Genomic DNA, 25000 nt, shown 5'->3' with positions numbered 1-25000 from the left:
ACACTTTCAAGATGGCGGCACTAGGCCTTGGTCCAAAATATGCATAAATATTGACATATATGAGACCCTTTCTAAGGGAAAAAAAATAATTCAAAACATTTTTTTCAGCTATTATGCACTAAATTAAATGTACTTATGGATATTATAATTACTTTCTACAAAATCAGCTAGGAAATAATTCTACACACTGCAGGTTTAAGGGTTCAGAAGCAGTAAAGGAAACAAGTCTAATGATACAGTACCTTTGAGTGTGATTCTGGAGAAAGCTTGTTGTCCGAACTGAAAAAATCAGATAATATCTCCTCACATTCCGCTACCTGTCCATACTGTATGTGCACTGGGGGAAAAAAAATCCAGTACACAGCCAGCCTATGCTCTGTAAACGGGTATGTTGCTAGCTACGGTGGGCTGAATTCATAATTCTCTAGTAGCTGTATAATAGCTGTACGGGTCTCAACATTCCCTCCTAAATAAGTCATACATCCTCACCATTAACATTAACATGAACAGCACTATATACAGCTCTGGAAAAAATGAAGAGACCACTCCAATTTTTCTTCAATCTTCATCTCTACATAATTTATTGAAAATGCTCTTAATGACAAAAAAATGTATTGTGAATTTGGTAGAAATGTTGTCAGTAGTTTATATTATAAACCCAAAATGTTCATTCTACTCGAACATATGCCTATAAATAGTAAAACGAGAGACACTGAACATTTGGAGTGGTCTCTTCATTTTCTCCAGAGCTGTATGTATGGCTCCCAGAGCTCGTCAATGTTCCCCCGCTTGCCCCTAGCGACATAAGTCAATCTCTCGAGTCCAATTCACTAAATGAACCTTTTTGACTACACAGTATACAAGTTATTCCATATATAGACACTCCCAGTCTCTTGCCAGTTCCTATATGTGTCTATGTGCTTTTGTATGTTGTGCTACATAGTTCGCTGGCGTGGCTCCAAAGCCAAACCAACAACTGCTTCACATCCACCATCAAGGGGCCCACCTCTCCCCTCACGTACCCCAGATCGGAGCCCCTTCGGTGGGCAGGAGATCTCACCGTACGCTGCCCAAGGACCAGACCCAGCTACTGTCTCTACAACACGACCACAGGCACAGGGAGAGAGAGAGGCAGAGGCAGAGAGAGAAGCCCACGCCGGCAGACAAGCTACACAAGCTAACCGCGGCGGCTAATAGTGGGAATTCCGCTGGTGTTACTGTTGCTAAGGCTGTTGCTATAGCTGCTGCTGCTGCTGCTGCTCAATCAACCAATCGCCAAGCTGCAAACAGCAACAAGCAATCAGCGGTAAAAAACCCCGCCTTCCTACGCCTGTCTGTCTGTCAGTCTGTCTGTCTGTCTGTCTGTCAAGCTATCTATTTTCACAAGGTGCACCGAGGAACTTTCAGTTTGTGTAAATTCTAGCGCCCCCTTTGGACAAAAGCGGTACTGTTTTTACTACACCAGCTGTTGTTCCTGTGTGAGCGTATACCCATGACAAAGGCATCAAGAAAAGCTATATAAAAATGGCATTCTTTGCACTGATTTTTTGATCATCAGAGGAAAAATTTGACTGTTTCAGAAATATTTAAAAGTTCCTGGTAGCACCTTATGTTTAAGGGAAAGTAAAAGAAAGTCAACCAAATGTCCCATAGAATATTTGGTTTAGTAAGTTATATAGAAACCAAGACATTTGCCCATCTGACATGTGGTTGCTACGCTCTATTCTTAGCATAGCGACCAAACCACACAAGGAGCTTGAACAGGAAACAGACCAGAGGCGTCGGTTACATCAGAAGGCATTTTCAAACAGACAGACTCGCTTTCTATCTTTCTATAGAAGTTTGACACAACCGATTAAGTTGAATTTAAATCGCTATTAGTATTTCCCGTCTTTTCAGTTTAAGCTTTTAGATGATCAGCATCAAAGTGCTTAAAAACCTTAGTTTACTAATGATGTATTTGCTCACCTCTTCTTATGTCTTGACCAGTGTGTAAAAAAACTTTTTATAAATGGTTTTGAGAAGATTCCTTTGATTCATGGGTCAAAAAAGTTGTAGTAAGAATTTGGACAAAGAACCTTTGTCTAACATGGTCGAAATGTACCTTTTAATCTTTGTGAAGTGTGATTATATGATAGATGATGAACATTGTATTCAAGACAATTACGCAGTATGTTGCACACACACACACACACACACACACACACACACACACGCACACACACACACAGGTTAAGTAGAAGGCATTGTAAGTGGGCTAAAAATATATATATAATAACATTTTTAAAACTTTTAAATGTAAATAATGTCGCAGTGGACATCATGTATTAACACTTAAACTATTTACCTGATTAAACTAAGTCAATCTTTATCTATGATTCCAGTCTAAACATGTGTTTGATGTTGCAGATGGACGTCCAGGACTCTAACCTGGCCAGGCTGCTGCTGGCGGCCGGTCTGCCCAGCCAGGTGCACTCGAGGCTGGGCTCAGGAAGCAGCTCCAGCCCCTGTACCCCCGCCATGCAGAGAGCTCACCTCAACCAGGTACATACAGTTTTCCACAATATGTTTATTGTGTTTTTTTTTTGTTTTTTACAACATACACAAACACAAACATACATTTGCACCATCTTAATAAGAATACAAATGAAGTAATTACTTTAAAAATTATAATAAAATATTTAGTTTAAAAATAATGTAAGAACGCACCTGGCAATAAAACAATTCTGATTCTGATTGCATTATTTAAAAATGCTCTTTCCATTGATTGTAGTACTTCTAGTGGTGTTGCTAAATGTATGACTACAATTGACTATCACAATTATTGGATGAACCTTTCCTTTCCCCCAGAATGCCAACCTGCGGGTCAGTCGAGAGGCGGCTCACAGCAGCAGCATGTCGGACATGAGCGTGTGTCTGTCGCCCTTTAGCCCCTCGGCCCCCACCATGTCCCCTCACATGTCCCCTCACATGTCCCCTCACATGTCCCCTCACATGTCCCCTCACATGTCCCCTACGGCGCACACTGATGACGTGTTCTGGAGCGCTGTGGACGCCCCCCCTAAGGTGAGAAATGACTATCCTATATACAGGGTTTTTACAGTGTATGGAAAGTTTGGGAAATGCTTGATTTTATGCTTGATTTTAAAATCATGAGTTTTTAAGGTTTGAAATTCTGCACACATTACTGTAAAACGCTGGAACACATTTTCTTAAATTTTTCTTCAATTAGGTGATTGTATATCAGGGCAATGCATGAAACACAATCTCAATCTACCTGCTGGATGTCACATTAGGTCATATGCAGGGGTGTAACGATACATTAATATACATCAATATATCCATTATATCCATTCGTTGGGGTTAGATCGAACAGTATTGACGCACAGGCTTTGGTGCATATAATTTAAATATCTTGAAGAGCTCACGAATAAAATGGTAAAATCATAATTTATTTGTGAGTTGATAGAAATGTAACAGGTTGCGTTAAATAATAACGTCTCATCTATCGCAGCAATCAAGTCGTATCACGGCAGACTTTGTGATATCGCCAAATATTATATTATTGCCCAATGAATCGATCTAATATTGCACTGTGAGGAAACCCAGGATTCACACCCCCTAGTCACATGCCAGTGGGTTAGATGAAACTTACAGAAATAAAATCAAGTTTATTTTTCTCTGGTTGGCATCATGGAAAGAGGAAACTGTTGTTATTGTGGTGCCAGGCGCAGGATGTATCTCATCACACGAGGCAGAATGTGTTTATGTGCCGATCATCCTGTGTTTGGGTCATTCACTGCTAAGGAAGTGGTGAAGACAGCACGAGGTTGGCATGCTGTGTGTGTGTGTGTGTGTGTGTGTGTGTGTGTGTGTGTGTGTGTGTGTGTGTGTGTGTGTGTGTGTGTGTGTGTGTGTGTGTGTGTGTGTGTGTGTGTGTGTGTGTGTGTGTGTGTGTTTTAGGGAAAGTGTGTGTGTTTGTTTGTATCTTTTTGGGAGGAGAGTCCCGGATTCTGGAAAATGCTTGTTGTCAAAATCAGTGAATACCCTCAAGGTCCACTACCGCTCCTTACTGTGTGTGCACTTAAAAAATGCCAGAGTTGATACACAGCCTAGGCTCTGTAAACTGGCATGTTGCTAGTGGTGGCCCCACTTTGTTTACACACCAGTTTACAGAGCCTAGGCTGTGTATTAACACCAGATTTTTCATTCAGCGCACACACACAGTACAGACAGGTAGCGGATCGTGAGGAGATATTCACTGATTTTGGACAAAAAGTGATTTCGACAACAAGCGTTCTCCAGAATCACTGACTCCACCATTAAGCTATCAAGTTCCCCTAACTAAAAACATCTCTTGTCTTCACTAATTTGCATTCCACACACACACACACACACACACACACACTAACACAGACACACACACACACACACACACACACACACACACACACACACACACACACACACACACACATACACACACACACATACACACATCACTGCCCCCCCCCCCCCCACACTAGGTGTTTCACACACATAATATGCCATTAGTGTATTTACTAACAGAGCAGCATATGGAGTTAATAGAAGCACTAATAACTGCTACAGGCTCTCAGAGAGTCGAAGGAGGCCAAACACACACACACACACACACACACACACACTCACACACACACACACACACACACACACACACACACACACACACATAGTCCAGGGGGGGCCCAATAAAGCTGCTGGTTTGCAGTGTTATGTTTGTTTATAGCAACAGGAGGCTGTATGGAGAGCAGTTCATAACTCACTATACTCTCTACGCTGATTGCAGGGACACTACTTAAGTTTAAAGCAAGACACAGCAGGCACAAATATATCTATTGTTTGAGGCAGTGATACATTTTGAGATTTTGGGCGATTTTGCTTCCATAACATGTCTTCTTTCATAACTAGTATAAATCAAAGGTCCAACATGTACATTGAGGTGTTTATTTGACTAAAACCTTGTCTGTTTGCGTCTGTATATTTCTCATTAAAATAAACTGAAGTGGTGCATCAGTGTATTAGAGGTGTTTGTAATGCACAATAAGCTGTAGTGTCAATTTCATGTGCGTGCTGCAATAGTAGAGAGGAAACAACGGACAGGAAGATGTGTGTGTGTGTGTGTGTGTGTGTGTGTGTGTGTGTGTGTGTGTGTGTGTGTGTGTGTGTGTGTGTGTGTGTGTGTGTGTGTGTGTGTGTGTGTGTGTGTGTGTGTGTGTGTGTGTGTGTGTGTGTGTGTGTGTGTGTGTGTGTGTGTGTGTGTGTGTGTGTGTGTGTGTGTGTGTGTGTGCGCCAGATGCAGGACGTGGGCATCTTGTCAGTTGTCAGTAGGATGATAGGTTTTCCCACCACACCCAGACTTTCTGCTCTAATGTGTGTGTGTGTGAATTGCGTGTGTGTCTGCGTGTGTGTTTGGTGCATGTGTGTGTGTGTGTGTGAGCCTCTGTGTGTGTGTGTGTGTCTGTGTGTGTGTTCTGTGTGTGTGTGTGTGTGTGTATGCGCGACCGTGTGTGTGTGTGTGTTCTGCTGGGTGTGTCTTCCTCTCTGTAACCCAGGAGATGATCTGGGTCAGGAAGTCACCAGCTGTTCTGTCGCTCTGACGAAATGTTGGAAGAAAAAAAATCTAGTTTAAAAAGACAAAAGTTTGCAACACTCACTCTGATTTATGTGATTACCCAAAGTTCCTGTTGTGATAACGTTAATGCAACATTGGTTAAAGCTATTGTGCGTAAGTTTTTTCATATAAATGAATTTCCGGTTACATTCAAGCCATTGCCTAACTTGAGTTGACACAAAGTTGATCAAGCCTATCAGCTCCACAAAACTCTCTCTGTATTTCTCAGTATGGCAGCGTTTACAAACTGGTGTCACTCTTACCAACACTAGTGCAGGAGCTCAGAGAAAATCCCCAAGAAGAGCCCAAGAAATGTTTCAGTTGTTGATTCTACTGCTAAGAAGAAACCTGGACGTACAGCAGACGGTCAAATAAAATCCATGCGTGATCACAGAAGGCTTTACCTCATGTAGATGCACGGACAGTGTTGTTGTAACTACTCAAAATTCCTCACAGAAGTTACACAATATAGCTTTAAAACACAGGCCTTTGCAACTCTTCACACTGATTTTTTGTGGAAGTGGTTTCACAATGCTGCTGTTGTCATATCACGAACGCAACATTGTTTAAAAGATATTAAGACATATTCCTGACTCAGATAATATTTCAACACTATAATTTATCAGATTGGGACATGAGTTTTTTGGGGGAATTTCACGAAAAATATTAGGAAATCTCACACCAAAGTCCTCTCATTAGATTCTCAGTAATAAACGCGTCCCAGTGGGCTAGTAAAGGTTTTACAGCCCTGTACTCTACACCCTCGCGGCCACTGTATACTTTTTTTTTTAGACATAAAGTTTTTCATAACCGCAAAATGTTCCTATAACAAATACGAAGCTTGGTGTGTGTGTGTGTGTGTGCGTGTGTGTGTGTGTGTGTGTGTGTGTGTGTGTGTGTGTGTGTGTGTGTGTGTGTCCTATAATTAGCTGAAACGTTGCTAGGCTAGACTAGAAAACCTTGTAAAGAGAGCTGCCTTTTAAACGTATGAAAAGTTAAACCGGCGCAATATGGACCACAAGCTGTTGGTCTCTGTGTGTTCACTTTCAATGAACTATCAATCAAACATAGTTCATTATAAGTGAACACCCACACTGCCTTGCCCCCCGCTGATTAATTTATCATTTAAAATTCTGCGAGAAATATTTTACTCCATCAATAGCCTTCAGAACAGAATTAGTTTTTCAGGAATACTTTTAATTTTTTTCTGTCCTTTTTTCCCTCTCCTCTTTTGATTGTTCCTTTCTTCTGTCCCTGTTTACGTTGACTATATGTTTTTTTTTATTAATTAATTAATTAATTAATTAATGAATTAAAATATTTTTTTTACTTTTATTTTATTTTATTTTATTCTATTTTATTTTATTTTATTTTATTTTATTTTATTTTATTTTATTTTATTTTATTTTATTTTATTTTATTTTATTTTATTTTATTTTATTTTATTTTATTTTATTTTATTTTATTTCATCTTTATGTTATATGTTTTTGAATAATTGTAGGGAACACAACATAACATGCCTAGCCACTTGAGGGGTATTCTGGGTTTCCTTTTGAATTTTTTTATTTAAATGTTTTACTTACTGTCTCTTAAATATATCTTCTTATTGTTTTTTTTAACATTTGCTAAATCTAATAAATCAATTCATCTTTTTTCTTCTTCGTCTGTTTTGTGTAAATGTTGCAGGTTCCGGAACGCACTACCTCTAAGTTCTACTGTCGAGAGCTGGTGAAGGGACACAAGAGAGCAGCTTCAAGGTACAACGCACACGCACACGCACACACACACACACACGCCTACACACCAGACACACACACACATACAAAAACACACACACACAAATACACACACACACACATACAAAAACACACACACACACACACACACAAATGCTTACACACACAGACACACACACACACACACACACACACACACACACACACACACACACACACACACACACAAATACACACACACACACGCCTACACACCAGATACAAAAACACACACACACACACACACACACACACACACACACCAACAGAGCATTTAAGTGTCTTTGAGGTCATTGTGTTGTATGGAGACCAATCTTGCTCCATGTCTGCTGGTTGCATAATAGTCGACTGCTTTTCTTTTTCGCTTGTTAGCCGTATCCACTTTATGAGGTGTTAATATGTCAGTGTTCTGTTCAGAGGGGGTTTAACTGACCCTATAAAACAAATCAAACAATGCTCGTTCGAAAAATACAGTTTTGTCCCAAAGCTTCAAGTGTTTCTACTGGGCCAAGACTCCCCCCCAACACACACACACACACACACTCACACACACACACACACACATATATACACACGCACACACACACACTCACTCACTTCACATCTGTTTCTCCTCTGTTTTATAATGAATGCATCACTGTAAATGGACAGTATCAAGTTCATTAAAATTATGAGTGGGCTGCATCTGAGGGCTCTTTTTTTTCATTTCATTTTTTGGCATTGTTTTGCTTTATTAAACATTTTGGAGAGACAGAGATGAAATGGGTCAGAGAGGGGAATGACATGCAGAGAACGACCCGGGCTGGATTCTAACCCGGGTCTGCTGTGAAGAGGACTGAGACTCTGTGGGGAGTGGGGGGCGGGTCTAACCACTACACCACGATCAACCCCCCCCCCCCCCACCTCTCCTTTTTATACATTGTTATAAGGTTTTTTAATACAAACAAGCAGAAAAATACAGGCATCGTTACATCAGTCCAACAAGAGGTACATTTGAATGTCCTTAAATTAGAAAAGGAGAATAAATATTATAAATAATCTAAGAAATTACTATCATATTCATATCCTTTCAGCTCAAATTCACCTGTTTATGTGAGGGTTCTTATCACACCACAATGCATTTCACAGTCACACACACTGTATCAGAGAGCAATCAGTCACGGGCCGATCTGATTGGCTTAGCTCAGATGATTAGCTGAATATAATGGTGATGAAATCGGGTCGTTTGCGTGAAGGATCCAGTTTAGACTAGGGGACTTGTAGGATTGTATAACGTTGCTCACAAAGTAGGGTTGCAAAGGGGCGGAAAACCAGCCCCGACATTTTGTCAATTCCAATAATTTCCAGATAATTCCCATGGAAAGTTTCCAACTCTGAAGATTCCCGGAATTTTGCAACCCTAATCACTCGTCAATCATATACAGCTTCGGAAAAAAATTAAGAGACCAGTCTGGATTTTTCTTAAATCTTCATCTCTACACAACTTATTGAAAATGCTCTTAATGACAAAAAAATGTATTGGAATTTGGTAGAAATGTTGTCAGTAGTTTATAGTATAAAACAAAAAATGTCATTCTACTCAAACATATGCCTATAAATAGTAAAACAAGAGACACTGAACATTTGGAGTGGTGTCTAGTTTTTTCCAGAGCTGTATGTTTACTCTCTGTGTGTGTGTGTGTGTGTGTGTGTGTGTGTGTGTGTGTGTGTGTGTGTGTGTGTGTGTGTGTGTGTGTGTGTGTGTGTGTGTGTGTGTGTGTGTGTGTGTGTGTGTGTGTGTGTGTGTGTGTGTGTCTGTCTCCATCTAGTGGCAGTCCAGTGTCTGTAGCAGATAGGAGCGGGCGGTCTGCGTCTCATGGACTTTCCCCCACTAGTAGCAACCACCAAGGTATGTGTCTATTTAACTCATAATCTTACATGCTATTACCTACTGTATGAGCAATTCAAATTAACCTCCATAAAATACAGTTTTTTAGATTATTTTCTGGTGTCTGGTGGCTTAAAATGTTTCCAAAGTTGTTTGTTGAAACCCTCCTATTATGTTTGGGGCCAATTTGACACCCTTCAATGTTTAATATATTTTTTTAACATCTCAATTTTGTCCGGTTCTCACTTTGGGACAGGCCTTTAAAGGGCTGTTTGAGGGTTAACACTAGGTTTTAAGGTTCAGGTATGAATTAGGTTTATGTTAGGGTTAGTGTAAGGGTTGGGGTTAGGCATTTAGTTTTGATGGTTAGGGTTAGGGTAAGGGACTAGGGAATGCAATGAATGTCAATGAATGTCCTCACAAGTATAGCTGTACGTGTGTGTGTGTGTGTGTGTGTGTGTGTGTGTCTGTGTGTGTGTGTCTATGTGTGTGTGTGTGTCTATATCAAGAGTGAAAAACACAACTCATTTATTTCAAAGCTCTGCTCTGTGTGTGTTCCCTGGAAGATGATCTTGTCTGTTGTTGTGAATGTGGAGAGATAGAATGAACAGAGGAAGTTGCGCTGGAGAGAATATGTTTAGTATTTCAAAGTTCCCCCATGTGTGTGTGTGTGTGTGTGTGTGTGTGTGTGTGTGTGTGTGTGTGTGTGTGTGTGTGTGTGTGTGTGTGTGTGTGTGTGTGTGTGTGTGTGTGTGTGTGTGTGTGTGTGTGTGTGTGTGTCCTCCCACACAGTTTGGCAGCTGCGTTTGTTCGCAGCAACAGATCAAATGATTCTCAGAGTTTCATTCTCTGCTTGAAAAGGTTTTTATCTGATCGAGAAACAAATGAGAAAAAGCTGCTTTAATCTTTGAACTATAACTGTTGGTGATAATGGTTTCTGTTGCATTGATATACAGTTTATCATTTGTAAATCGGCAGCGGAGGCAAGACAGAGAGAGAGAGAGAGAGAGAGAGAGAGAGAGAGAGAGAGAGAGTGTCTGTCTGTCTGTCTGTCTGTCTGTCTGCGTTTTGTGTGTGTGTGTTACCAGTGTATAGCTATTCTTGTGAGGACGGCACCAAAGTAGGATTTCAAAGTTTGAAGTAGGGTACAATATATTTTTTATGGTTAGACAAAAAGTAAGTCGAGGGATATATAAGAATATTTGTTCATGTTTTCGTGTGTGTGTGTGTGTGTGTGTGTGTGTGTGTGTGTGTGTGTGTGTGTGTGTGTGTGTGTGTGTGTGTGTGTGTGTGTGTGTGTGTGTGTGTGTGTGTGTGTGTGTGTGTGTGTGTGTGTGTGTGTGTTGTAGCTTTCTTCAATCTGGAGAGCCCTCTTCTACAGCACCGTCTACAGCAGCACAGAAGAACACAAGAGAACTCAACCAGTGGACATTCACAGGTACATTTAGTTTTACTTTCAATTTAAAATAATTCTGATAAATGGTAAATGGTAAATGGACTTGACTTATATAGCGCTTTCTAGCCGATTTTCTCAGCCCCAAAGCGCTTTACATATCTTACCACATTCACCCATTCATACACACACTCATACACCGATGGCAATAGCTGCCATGCAAGGCGCTCTCTGAACCATCGGGAGCAATTTGGGGTTCAGTGTCTTGCTCAGGGACACTTCGACATGTGGCGGGGAGACGGGGGATCGAACCTCCGACCCTGCACTCCAGAGGCGATCTCCCTACCGACTTCGCCACTGCCGCCCCTGATGCTCTGTAAAATTTAATTTTCCCTTCAGTAGTCAGTCTGGGGCTGCGGTGAATTCATGTGTTTGAGCTCAGGAAAATTTCCGGCCGTCCAATCAGCGAACAGAGCGAGTGGCTGAGAACGGAGAATAGAGCAGTTCCAGACCTTCTGTACAAATGAAATGAAGTACGATGGTCTGGTTGGACCAGGCTAATGCTCTGTCACACATTCCACAAATGTGGACTGTGCTCTACCGTTAGCAAGAAGGCCTGTCAGTAACATTATCATTCAAACATTCCTAGCTTCGTTGATCTTGATTAATATGGAGCAGTTTCATCACAAAACAAACACATGTTGCCTAAATTGAAATTTAAAGTGTTGTGTATTTTTTTATTTTTTATTTTTTTTAACCTTTATTTATACAGGTAAATCCCATTGAGACCGAAGACTCTTTTACAAGGGAGACCTGTTTTCCTTTCCCACGTTACCATTCACACACACATTCATACACCGATAGCAGCAGGCTAACTATCGACATTCACACGAGGCAAGGTGGGTGAAGTGTCTTGCCCAAGGACACAACAACTATGACACAGGTGGCAGGGCGGGGATCGAACCTCCAACCCTTTGATCATCGGCCGACCCGCTCTACCACCTGAGCCACAGTTGTATTCATCTTAACCTGTACCACATTAGACAACAGTCTGTTTTTGTTTGATCTTCCACCAATTTAATTTTTTTTATTAAATTGTTTTATACAGACGAGAGATACACACTTAGCACATACAGTTTTGATGACAAGACTAGAAGAAACATCAACATGCAAAGTTAAATAAAGATACATACAAATACACAAATTATTAAATTGTTTTAAAGGTACAGTGTGTAATATGACATCATCAAGAAAGTTCTACAAAGTTCTAGAATGCAACGCTCCCTGGGTAACCCCACCCCTTTTGTATAATAACAGAAGCTACAGTGGCCTTCAAGGACAAGAACAATTCTAAATTTTAAACAATGCACCTGATGACATTCCAACTATGACACTTTCAGGATGGCGGCACTAGGCCTTGGTCCAAAATATGCAGAAATATGGACATATATGAGACCCTTTCTAAGGGGAAAAATTGTAATTCAAAAAAATTTTTTCAGCCATTATGCACTAAATTAAATGTACTTATGGATATTATAATTACTTTCTACAAAATCTTCTAGGAAATAAAACCCAAAATTCTACACACTGCAGGTTTAATGTGTTTGTTTGTGTGTGTTGTAAACAAAAATAAAAAAGGTGCATTAAATATATTTTGAGAAAAAAAATCAATCTTATCTATGTTCTCCTGCGTCCTTCAGGGAGGCAGATCGGCTCTGGTGCGACTGAACAAAGCCACAGAATATTCTTCCTCCAGTGACGAGGTCGGCAGCAGTGATGACGAGGACCGCAACCGGTGAGTTCTTCATCGTTGTGCTTATTGTACTGATAAAGCTGTAGTGCGTAACTTCTGTCATCCCCCCCATGAGGTAATTCTGAGCTACGCTTTTGGTGATCAGACATGGATTTTATACCTTCTGCTGTACGTCCAGGTTTTTTCTTAGCAGTAGAATCAACAACTGAAACATTTCTGTAAGTCAGTAAATCACTGTGGTGTTTTTCAGTGCCATCGATCTTGAGGACGTATTGATCCAGTTTCCACATTATGAATGCACCACACTATCTACCTGCAGTCTGAAATCTGACCTGTGTGTGCGTGTGTGTGGGTGTGCGTGTGTGTGTGTGTGTGTGTGTGTGTGTGTGTGTGTGTGTGTGTGTGTGTGTGTTTCTAGGTCCGCTCTGTCCAACGGAAAGGGGAAATACTTCAGAGGAATACCTGATGGCATTGTACTGCAACCTCATCACAATCTCAACCAGGTACACTGCGCACACACACACATACACAGAAGGGACAAACTTAATGGCCTTACACGTTTTTAAATATAGTGGGCGTCCTGGGGAAATGCACCTGTTGGAAGACCAAGAAGAAGAAGTACTATAAAATAATGGTGGATGATGCCATCTTTAGTAACTAAAGCTTCTTGTCCTTGAAGGCCACCGTAGCTTCTGTAAATTATGAAACCCCACACACACACACACACACACACACACACACACAAACACACTCTCTTTTCTTAGTAGTAGAGTTACAGATGACAGCTACTTGTCAAAGTGTTATTAAATAGATCTACTTTCACTTGGTATTTTTGTGTGTCGTTCAGATCACACACACACACATACACGCACGTACACACTCACTCACTCACTCACTCACTCACTCACTCACACGGGCACACACACACACACACACACACACACACACACACACACACACACACTTAACACCTCACTTATTGTCTTTTCTCTAGATCTCTCGTATAGATTCAGATGACACCTACATGCTCCCAGACCTTCTGCAGAAAACCTCCTTCTCCTCCAGCCCGACCCACAATGCACTGGGGCAGCAGCAGCGGCAGCGAGAACTCAGCTACTCTCAGTCTCCCACCGCCCCGAGATCCCCAACACACCACCAGCTACATGTGAGTGAATATGGAGGAATGGGCATAAAAGGGATACACAAGTAGACAGGCAGATTTTAAGAATTATAGAAGAGACATATAGGCTTCACCCATTTTTATTTGACTTTTTTTTTGTGATTTTTTTTCGCAATTTTATTTTTTGGGTAGGATATTTTAAACCTGCAGTGTGTAGAATTTTGGGTTTTATTTCCTAGCAGATTTTGTAGAAAGTAATTATAATATCCATAAGTACATTTAATTTAGTGCATAATAGCTGAAAAAAATGTTTTGAATTATTATTTTTTCCCTTAGAAAGGGTCTCATATATGTCCATATTTCTGCATATTTTGGACCAAGGCCTAGTGCCGCCATCTTGAAAGTGTCATAGTTGGAATGTCATCAGGTGCATTGTTTAAAATGTAGAATTGTTCTTGTCCTTGAAGCCCACTGTAGCTTCTGTTATTATTCGAAAGGGGTGGGGTTACCCAGGGAGCGTTGCATTCTAGAACTTTGTAGAACTTTCTTGATGATGTCATATTACACACTGCACCTTTAAGTTACATGAACAAATACAACCAATTTTTTTTTAAATGTATGTGCATTTGTTACATTTGTCCACCAGAGGGAGTTGATTGCACATGTATCAGTAGTGATATGATATCTTTAAACAGACCTTTAGTATCTGTTGTTGGTGATATAAAGTAGTTTTTTTTTTCTCTTCTATTTTCTTTATTTCATGCTTCCACCATAAGGTTTTACATACGATATCTTCCAAACAAATACAACATGATCAGTAGTAGCTTGATGTGTGAGGAGAAGTTGTTTTCAATCACCGTTAAAGCCTTGAACGGGAGTTGTGATAATGTGTTTGTAGCCAAAACTAAACAATAGATAATGTTGTTGAATAAATGTGTTTTCTTGTTGTTTCCTCTAGTAGTATCAATGTATTGGGATACATATTTGTAGGGATTTGAAAAGGATTCGTGACAAAGTGTTTGAAGCCAAAGAGTCAGGCTTCTATTGAAACTAAGAACTTGTTTGTAATGACTTAAAGGTATAACATTGAATGAAATAAAAAACATTAGTAAAAGATTGTGTAATAACTGTGTTTCTTGCTGTTGTAAATACAAATTGATCAGTAGTAGCTTGGTGTGTGAGGAGAAGTTGTTTTCAATCACCGTTAAAGCCTTGAACAGGAGTTGTGATAGTGGCTAAAACCAAACAAAAGAAAATGTAGTGAATATCTGTTTATTTTTGCCTGTAGATATAACGCTATAACATTTAATAAATTATATAAACGTTAGTAAATATTGTGTAATAACTGTGTGTGTTGTTGTTGTTTCCCTGCAGGCGGTGGGCAGTCCAACTGGTAAAAACGCCTCTTCCTCTTCCTCCTCCTTCCTGTCCTTCATCGACCCACGACTCATCCCCATGTCCCTGCCTCCACAGAGCCCCAGTGAGTCCACACACACTCACATGCACTAGACATTATATACCTCTGTGTGTGTGTGTGTGTGTGTGTGTGTGTGTGTGTGTGTGTGTGTGTGTGTGTGTGTGTGTGTGTGTGTGTGTGTGTTTGATCCCCATGTCCCTGCCTCCACAGAGCCCCAGTGAGTGAATCTTTACACTCATATGCAGAACACATTTTACATAGACTCACTTATATAATCATATTTAATTGAATGCAGACGTTCCTTATCAATATATTTTTTTTAACTTTTTTTTTGTCCGATTTATTTTTATTTTCAACAATTTGTCTGGCTGTTCTCGCTAATAAACTACACCATGCGTTGTAAATGTTTCTTAACTACTCTATATATATATATATATATACATTTTTATTTTTTTTATTTGTTTGTTTATTTGACAGGGACAGTGCATATTAATAAACATTTCTGTAAATATGCCAGATTTAGCCAGAAGGCTAGTTTCCATCTGCAGTCCTTGGCCAGATGTAACAATAGGCTCCCTAAAAAGCAAATAACAAGCAAATAACAGAAAGAGTTAAAAAAAAACATATAAAAAACATATAAAAGCAACAGATAAAACATTAATTATAACCACATACAAGTATTCAGTAGTTCAAGCATAAAGCATGCAGGACAAACAAGAGTCAGCATCAGACAAACACAAATGAAAAAGGTAGACTAGGACTTATAGCAACATCAGATGTGTTAGTTACATTCTTATCCTTTTTAAGTCCTGTTTTCTCTGTTCATTATATGTTATCCTTGTGATTGTGTTTATTGTGTATGCTCGTCGTCACTGTAAATGAGGGAAACTTCAGTCTCTTTCCAGTGAAAATAAAGGTTATTGATTGATTGATTGATTGATTGATTGATTGATTGATTGATTGATTGATTGATTGATTGATTGATTGATTGATTGATTGAATGTATATATCTCCGTCCCCCTGTAGCGAGTCCTAAGGGAGAACCAATCAGGAGAGAGAGTCACAGGAAGGGTTCTGTGGTGAACGTGAACCCGACCAACATCCGTCCGCAGAGCGACACACCGGAGATCAGGAAATACAAGAAGAAGTTCAACACCGAGGTCCTCTGTGCCGGACTCTGGGGTTTGTAGTTTTAATACGTTTTGGTTTGTAGTTTTAATATGTTTTTAATATTTAAGCATTATCACATGAGAGGGAGCAATGTTGTCGCTCTATATCAGTGCTGCTGTGACTCGTAGGTACGAGGCCGCAGGCCGAGTATCTATTATTTATTTGTTTTGTACATTTTTATATAGTAGATGTGTGTAGAAGGTTGAAACAACTATGCAAAACCATGTGTTAATGTGACTACAATTAACTTTTAAATGTTTATGAAACAGTCACATTTTTCCTCTGATGGTGGTAGATAGAGATAGATAGATAGACAGATAGACAGACAGACAGACAGACAGTATAACCTGTGTGTCTCTGTAGGAGTGAACCTCCTGGTTGGGACAGAGAACGGTCTGTGGCTGTTGGACCGCAGTGGACAGGGGAAAGTCTACTCTCTCATCAGCCGGAGACGGTTCCAGCAGATGGATGTTCTGGAGGGACTCAATGTGCTCATCACTATATCAGGTACAAGGACTGCCGATACAACCATGCAAAACACACTGACACAGATTAATATAGACTGTATATATATATACATGCTTATATATTTACAGCATCATATAAGAATGTGAATATGAATACTTAAAGTGTAAGGCCTTACGTGTTTCTATATATAGTGGGCGTCCTGGGGAAATGCACCTGTTGGAAGACCAAGAAGAAGAAGTACTATAGAATAAATAACTAAATTATACATCTTCACCTCATCACTTGATATTGTAGAAAGACTTGAGGCAGTGGTGGATGATGCCATCTTTAGTAACTATAGCTTCTTGTCCTTTCAGGTCACTATAATGGGTGCCGCTAAATACTCTGATATTAGACACTACTGTAATACATAATAATGTTGAGCACACAATTTGCATAATAAATACATACTGTCATATTTTAGTTTAATCTAAACAGTATTCACCTTCTCTCTGTCATTTGAATAACAACAAAATAAATGACTATCTGTCTGTCTGTCTGTCTGTCTGTCTGTCTGTCTGTCTGTCTGTGTCTGTGTCTGTGTCTGTGTCTGTGTCTGTGTCTGTGTCTGTGTGTCTGTGTGCGTGTAGGTAAAAAGAACAAGCTGCGTCTGTACTACCTTTCCTGGCTGAGGAATAAAATCCTTCACAACGACCCGGAGGTGGAGAAGAGAATCGGCTGGACGTCAGTGGGGGATCTGGAGGGCTGTGGCCACTATAAAGTCGGTCAGTACAAAAAACTACACACTGCAAAGGGCACAGTAAAGGTGCACTGTGCAGTTTCAGAGGAGGGGGATTTGTTTTACATTTGCACAGCTTCTTACACTTAGCTGACTAAACATCATTTCTCAATACGTAGTAGTAACAATATGAAGAACAAGAAGAGAAAACAAACAAATAAATAGTTGTGTATACGCGTTCACTCTGCTCTATAAAGCATTTTGTAATTTTGTTTAGTTTTGTTTTGAAGTGCTATACAAGTATAAAATGGCAGTTATTAATGTGATTGTCGATATTTAAAGGTGCAGTGTGTAATATGACATCATCAAGAAAGTTCTACAGAGTTCTAGAATGCAACGCTCCCTGGGTAACCCCAACCCTTTCGAATAATAACAGAAGCTACAGTGGCCTTCAAGGACAAGAACAATTCTAAATTTTAAACAATGCACCTGATGACATTCCAACTATGACACTTTCAAGATGCCGGCACTAGGCCTTGGTCCAAAATATGCAGAAATATGGACATATTTGAGACCCTTTCTAAGGGAAAAAATAATAATTCAAAAAAAAATTTTCAGCTATTATGCACTAAATTAAATGTACTTATGGATATTATAATTACTTTCTACAAAATCTGCTAGGAAATAAAACCCCACATTCTACACACTGCAGGTTTAAAGGTGCAGTGTGTAATATGACATCATCAAGAAAGTTCTTCAAAGTTCTAGAATGCAAAGCTCCCTGGGTAACCCCAACCCTTTCGAATAATAACAGAAGCTACAGTGGCCTTCAAGGACAAGAACAATTCTAAATTTTAAACAATGCACCTGCTGACATTCCAACTATGACACTTTCAAGATGGCGGCACTAGGCCTTGGTCCAAAATATGCAGAAATATGGACATATATGAGACCCTTTCTAAGGGAAAAAATAATAATTCAAAACATTTTTTTCAGCTATTATGCACTAAATTAAATGTACTTATGGATATTATAATTACTTTCTACAAAATCTGCTAGGAAATAAAACCCCACATTCTACACACTGCAGGTTTAAAGGTGCAGTGTGTAATATGACATCATCAAGAAAGTTCTTCAAAGTTCTAGAATGCAACGCTCCCTGGGTAACCCCAACCCTTTCGAATAATAACAGAAGCTACAGTGGCCTTCAAGGACAAGAACAATTCTAAATTTTAAACAATGCACCTGCTGACATTCCAACTATGACACTTTCAAGATGGCGGCACTAGGCCTTGGTCCAAAATATGCAGAAATATGGACATATATGAGACCCTTTCTAAGGGTAAAATAAATAATTAAAATAATTTTTTTCAGCTATTATGCACTAAATTAAATGTACTTATGGATATTATAATTACTTTCTACAAAATCTGCTAGGAAATGAAACCCAAAATTCTACACACTGCAGGTTTAATGTGTGTTATTTCACAATGGTTGTCAATGAGAGCTACAAGTACAGAGTCTTATGGTGTCTTTGTCTGTTTTGTTTCCTCAGTGCGATACGATAAGATAAAGTTCCTGGTGATTGCTCTGAAGAACGCTGTGGAGGTTTACGCCTGGGCCCCCAAACCCTACCACAAGTTCATGGCCTTCAAGGTGGGTCACAAGGGAATAAAAGCGGACAAAATACAGCTCTGGAAAAAGATTAAGAGACCACTCCAAATGTTCAGTGTCTCTCGTTTGACTATTTATAGCCATATGTTTGAGTAGAATGAACATTTTGGGTTTATGATATAAACTACTGACAACATTTCTACCAAATTCCAATAAATGTTTTGTCATTGAGAGCATTTTCAATAAGTCATGTAGAGATGAAGATTTAAGAAAAATCCAGACTGGTCTCTTAATTTTTCCCGGAGCTGTAGAATTCTCTATTCCTACCTCATCTTTGCATGTCTGGGACAAAACTTGGAAAATAAAACATGTACAAAGAAAATGTATTTAATATGGTCACTTCCACAGCCAGACACTTACTGCACATACTCGTGACACATCCAGGCTATGGGACAGACACACACACACATTCTCTCACACACACATACACACACACACACACACACACACACACACACACACACACATACACACACACACACACACACACACACACACACACACAGACAGACAGACAGACAGACAGACAGACAGACAGACAGACAGACAGACAGACAGACAGACAGACAGACAGACAGACAGACAGACACACACACACACACACACACACACACACACACAGGTTCTCAGCAGAGCTTTGGCCCATTTCTTTGCGTCCTCCGTGGCCTGAGCTACTTCTGCTTCGACACTATACACAGTTTAACCCTTTCTCCTCACGAAATGTAGAAGTGAAAAATGTGGTATTGAAAAAAACTTATGTTGCGAAAATGGCTATTAAACATGTTGGATAAAGCAAGAGTTAAAACCTTTATTTAATTTGTACATTATAGTACAGTTAGACCCCCCCCCCCCCCCCCCCACCATAGAGGCTCAGTCCTCTTCACAGCAGACCCGGGTTAGAATCCAGCCCGGGTCGTTTTCTGCATGTCATTCCCCTCTCTGCCTCATTTCAACTCTGTCTCTCCATAATTGTCTAATAAAGCATAAAAATGCAAAAAAATTATCTTTAAAAAAATATATATAAATGGTTGTTTTGGTAACTTGTATTTGTAAATATATCCCCAGTTGTTCCGGTAAAGTAATGATTAATGTCTGTCTGTCTGTCTGTCTGTCTGTCTGTCTGTCTGTCTGCCTGTCTGTCTGTCTGCCCTCCTGTCTGTCTGTCTGCCCTCCTGTCTGTCTCTCCCCCTGTCTGTATGTCTGCTTGTCTGTCTGCCTGCCTGTCTGTCTCTCCCCCTCTCTGTATGTCTGCTTGTCTGTCTGTCTGTCTCTCCCCCTGTCTGTCCCTCCCCCTGTCTGTCTGTCTGTCTGCCTGCCTGTCTGTCTCTCCCCCTCTCTGTATGTCTGCTTGTCTGTCTGTCTGTCTCTCCCTCTGTCTGTCTCTCCCCCTGTCTGTCTGTCTCCCCCCCAGTCGTTCCGGTGCCTGCCTCATAAGCCTCTGTCTGTGGACCTGACAGTGGAGGAGGGTCAGAGATTAAAGGTCATCTACGGTTCTCTGTCCGGGTTCCACGCCATCGACGTAGACTCAGGAACCCCCTACGACCTCTACCTGCCCACACACGTAAGAGGACACTTAATATTATATAACGTACAGTATACACACGTAAGAGGACACTTAATATTATATAATACAGTATATACACACGTAAGAGGACACTTAATATTATATAATACAGTATATACACACGTAAGAGGCTTCTCAATATTATATAATACAGTATATACACACGTAAGAGGACACTTGATATTATATAACGTACAGTATACACACGTAAGAGGCTACTTAATATTATATAATAATAATATATATACATGTAAGTCTATGCATCGCCTAATATGTTTTATGCTATATATATATGTGCTTATTTGTCAGATTTTTTTTTCGGGGGGGGTTTTCTTTTTCTTTTACTTACAACCTTTACCTGTCCACACATGTAAGAGGCGACTTGATCTTATATAATACAGTATATACACATGTAAGTCTATGCACCTGCCTAATATTGTGTATGCTTTATATACAGCTCTGGAAAAAATAAAGAGGCCAGTCTGGATTTTTCTTAAATCTTTATCTCTACATAATTTATTGAAAATGCTCTCAATGACAAAATTTTTTATTGGAATTTGGTAGAAATGTTGTCAGTAGTTTATAGATTAAAACCAAAATGTTCATTTCACTCAACGAGAGACACTGAACATTTGGAGTGGTGTCTTTAATGTTTTTTTCAGAGCTGTATATACGTATATTTGTCTGAACATTTTTTTTTGGTAGTGTTTTTGTTTTTATTTTTATTACACCTTACGATCTCTACCTGCCCACACATGTAAGAGGCTACCTTATCATAATCATCATACAAAAAGTTGTTTTGATGATTTGTGTATGTATTAACTAAATGCGTGTGTGTTCAGTGTGTCCTACCCACACATGTAAAAGGCTACACAATATTCCTCACATACGAAGGCATCCGGAAAAAAAAAAAAAAAAAAAAATGAGCAATGAGCAATGGTTAAAGATTGTGTTAGAATTTATACATGGAGGTCCGTCATTGTTGGAATCCACTGGGGGAAACCCTGTCATTTCCCGTTGCTCCTCTCAATCCCCCATAATGCACCTCTTCTCCTCCCACACACACTAACATTCACTTCTCTGTTTCATTTCTGCTGTTTCTCTCCTCTGTGTGTCCACCCACTCAGTCTGTAGCTCTCAACAACTGTACTGTAACTTTTTGCTCTTTCCTCCTCCCACTATCACACGTAATTTGAGAGCTTCTACCTCAATTTAGTGGTACTTCTGCAATGACCATAAAAATTCTGGTTCTGACACTCAAAGTCAACCAAAGTGGCATTTTGCATTTGCTCATTTCCTCCACCTAATTTTTTTCCTCTCTTTTGCTGCATTTACTAAGATAATATTTTGTTCTGTGTCTCTCTCTCTCCATCTCCATTTCACTCTCTCCTCCCTCTCTCTCTCTCTCTCTCTCCCTCCCTCTCTCTCTCTCGCCTTCCCTCTCTCTCTCCATCTTTCTATATCATATCCCCCCTCTCTCTCTCTCTCTCTCTCTCTCTCTCTCTCTCTCTTAATTCCTCCCCCTGTGTTTTCAGTCCGTGGGCAGGTAGAACTGACTGCAGTATGTTGTGACTCATGTCTCATGTTCATATTTTTATTCAGTTTTATTTGTTTTCTCACTCAAATTGCGTTTAAATCTTTGGTGAAAATTGTAGGAATTGATCAAGTGAATTGAACTTACTCTTCTTCAGTAGATAGTGTTGTTAGCATTTTCATTATGTGTATGTGAACTAACGTTGAATCTATACAATATATCAATCTCAGAGTTGTGATAAAAATCAACATGTGGCAGCCTGAATATACATTTCAGAACTAACACTAAAGTAGGGCTTGTAGACTTATAATCTGTTCTGGTAATACTTGTGAAAAGTATAAATGAGGTGCTAGTTTCCTTGAGTTATAATGTCCTCTGCAAGTCTGTAAAACTTCAACTTTTGCGTTGTGCGATTGGAATCTGTATCAGAATCGTATCGAAACTGAAAAGAGTTGAATTGCCCCGGTCTGTCTTATTCATGTTCTTAATATACCTTTGCATTTCTGATTCAGACATAGACACACACACACACACACACACACACACACACACACACACAGACACACACACACACACACACACACACTGCCCCAGCCTCCCTTAGCGTGTGCTACTTTCTCTATCCATGGGGGAGTTGGAGAGAGAGAGAGAGGTAGAGAGACCGACATGCAAAAAGAGAAAAAAACTCTAAAAATACACACTGCCTGTCCTCCTTCTCTGTGTGTGTGTGTGTGTGTGTGTGTGTGTGTGTGTGTGTGTGTGTGTGTGTGTGTGTGTGTGTGTGTGTGTGTGTGTGTGTGTGTGTGTGTGTGTGTGTGTGTGTGTGTGTGTGTGTGTGTGTGTGTGTCTGTCTCTTCTGTCGAGAGATTTACTTTTTTTTTTTTACTTTTTTTTTTTCGCCCCTCTGGTATATTAAGCGATTTTGCACATAGCTGCCTACAACACTGCTGCCTTACACTGCTGCTCTGATATCGTTTTGCCTTTTCTCTCTTGCATACACAGTCAAGCTTTCAACACTCTCTCTTGCACACACACTCACACTCACTCACACACACACACACACACACACACACACACACACACACACACACACACACACACACACACTAGAACTACAGAGTGTGTTAAACCCACTCATTTACACTTAGACATCCTTCAGAACACTTCACACTGCCTGGGATTTCTTCGTAGCTTGATATCCAACACACACTCCTTGACACACACACACACACACACACACAGAAACACACACACACACACACACCTGCATCAACAGTAGAACATATTCACCCACGGTAGATTTTTTTTTCCTCAACACTTTTAAGAGAAAATTCATACAATCAAACGTCTAAACCACACACACACAACCGCTTACAAACACGATGTATCACTCACCAACTTAAAGAAACACTCACACACACACACACACACACACACACACACACACACACACACCTACACACGCCAGCTTCTCCCAGTGTAGCCAGAGAGAGATGTAACAATGTTGATTCCGAGACAGAGGATTAAGATTGCTCTGCGACTGTGGATGCCTGTTCTCATGCTCAGGATCGTCATGGTAATGTATAAATAAAGATTAATTAAACTATGATTACCAGGTTATCTTTACATTTACGAAACATTGCTGAAACTTAATTTTTTTCTGCTTTCATGGAGGATAATTTTTACTGAAGGGACCTGGCTAGATGTTGTTGGTTGTTCTATTTTTTTGAAGATTCTTGGTTTGATGTGTTCCTGAATTTCTTCTAAAATGGTTTGATGAATGTCTTTTTAGCGGTAAGAAAAAATGGATCTTTTAGTTAAAGTAGTGTTTCTGAACTGGCGGGATATGTGTTTTTTTAAACTGTCAAGAAATGTATTTTTCAAATGGTAAGAGGAATTTCTTGGAACCAGTTAGATACCTGCAACCCTGCTCGAGCCGCGACCCGATTAAGCTTTTGATGATGATGATGATGATGATGATGGTTAGATACAAATGACTATATAGGGGGCGCCTTTAGCTCAGTTGGTAAGGCGTCCCCCTCCCGGGCCGGGCCCAGCAGCAGACCCGTGTTCGATTCACCTGTGGTCGTTCTCTGCATGTCACTCCCCTCTCTGCCCCATTTCACCTCTGTCTCTCTGCACTATCAAATAAAGCATAAAAATGCCAAAAAAAAATATCTTCAATAAAAAATAAAAAAATGACTATATACTCCTGTAACAGCTTACAGCAACAAATTAAAATAAATACACTTCATATCCTTTAACCAATTTAGACATATCTTAAATCTACCAAACTCTACTTGTAACTGTTTTAATTAGGCTATATTGTACTTTCACTCACGTCATTTTTATTCCAGCCATTTCTATGTACATCACTGTCTAAATGTTTAAATAGTTTTTTTCTCTTCATCTGTTGTTGTGTATTTGATGTATTTGCATTGTATACTGTGCATGTATTGTTGTTTATGCTTTGCATCTGTTTGACTCGACATCATTTCAAATGAGGGTCACACACACACACACACACACACACACACACACACACACACACACACCCCTCAATTGACCTCTCGAGTATAAATAAAGGTTGATGAAAAATATTGCTCAGCGGAACGCAATGAATTTCTCCCTGGAAAATATCTGTCCGTCTTTTCCTTACATCATTTGTGTTGGGGTTATGTTCATCATTATCTGCAGTCTTGTGTACTTTCCTTATGCTTTGATTCTAATACTTAAATACTTTGGGGTGTGTGTGTGTGTGTGTGTGTGTGTGTGTGTGTGTGTGTGTGTGTGTGTGTGTGTGTGTGTGTGTGTGTGTGTGTGTGTGTGTGTGTGTGTGTGTGTGTGTGTGTGTGTGTGTGTGTGTGTGTGTGTGTGTGTGTGTGTGTGTGCT

General features: G+C 39.9%; 1 protein-coding gene across 1 annotated transcript in view; it reads left to right on the top strand.

Annotated features, from left to right (window-relative positions):
* The window catches only part of LOC307256997 (mitogen-activated protein kinase kinase kinase kinase 4), a gene marked incomplete at its 5' end in the record, with an annotated part of 72978 nt that overhangs the window by 44205 nt on the left and 3773 nt on the right, over positions 1-25000 (top strand). Inside the window, 15 exons of the mRNA XM_080036111.1 lie at positions 944-1306; positions 2410-2544; positions 2851-3066; positions 7341-7411; positions 9238-9317; positions 10646-10734; positions 12390-12484; positions 12861-12945; positions 13437-13607; positions 14937-15042; positions 16006-16161; positions 16513-16656; positions 17247-17381; positions 18891-18991; positions 20421-20570. Coding sequence (XP_079892237.1) covers positions 944-1306; positions 2410-2544; positions 2851-3066; positions 7341-7411; positions 9238-9317; positions 10646-10734; positions 12390-12484; positions 12861-12945; positions 13437-13607; positions 14937-15042; positions 16006-16161; positions 16513-16656; positions 17247-17381; positions 18891-18991; positions 20421-20570 — 2097 coding nt within the window. The remainder of the gene's footprint in view (positions 1-943; positions 1307-2409; positions 2545-2850; positions 3067-7340; positions 7412-9237; positions 9318-10645; positions 10735-12389; positions 12485-12860; positions 12946-13436; positions 13608-14936; positions 15043-16005; positions 16162-16512; positions 16657-17246; positions 17382-18890; positions 18992-20420; positions 20571-25000) is intronic.

Source organism: Ammodytes marinus (genome assembly GCF_949987685.1).
Source record: "Ammodytes marinus genome assembly, chromosome: 10".
In the NCBI taxonomy this organism is placed as follows: Eukaryota; Metazoa; Chordata; class Actinopteri; order Uranoscopiformes; family Ammodytidae; genus Ammodytes; species Ammodytes marinus.
The sequence above is the reverse complement of the archived record's forward strand: the minus strand, read 5'-3'. Positions and strand labels throughout refer to the sequence as shown.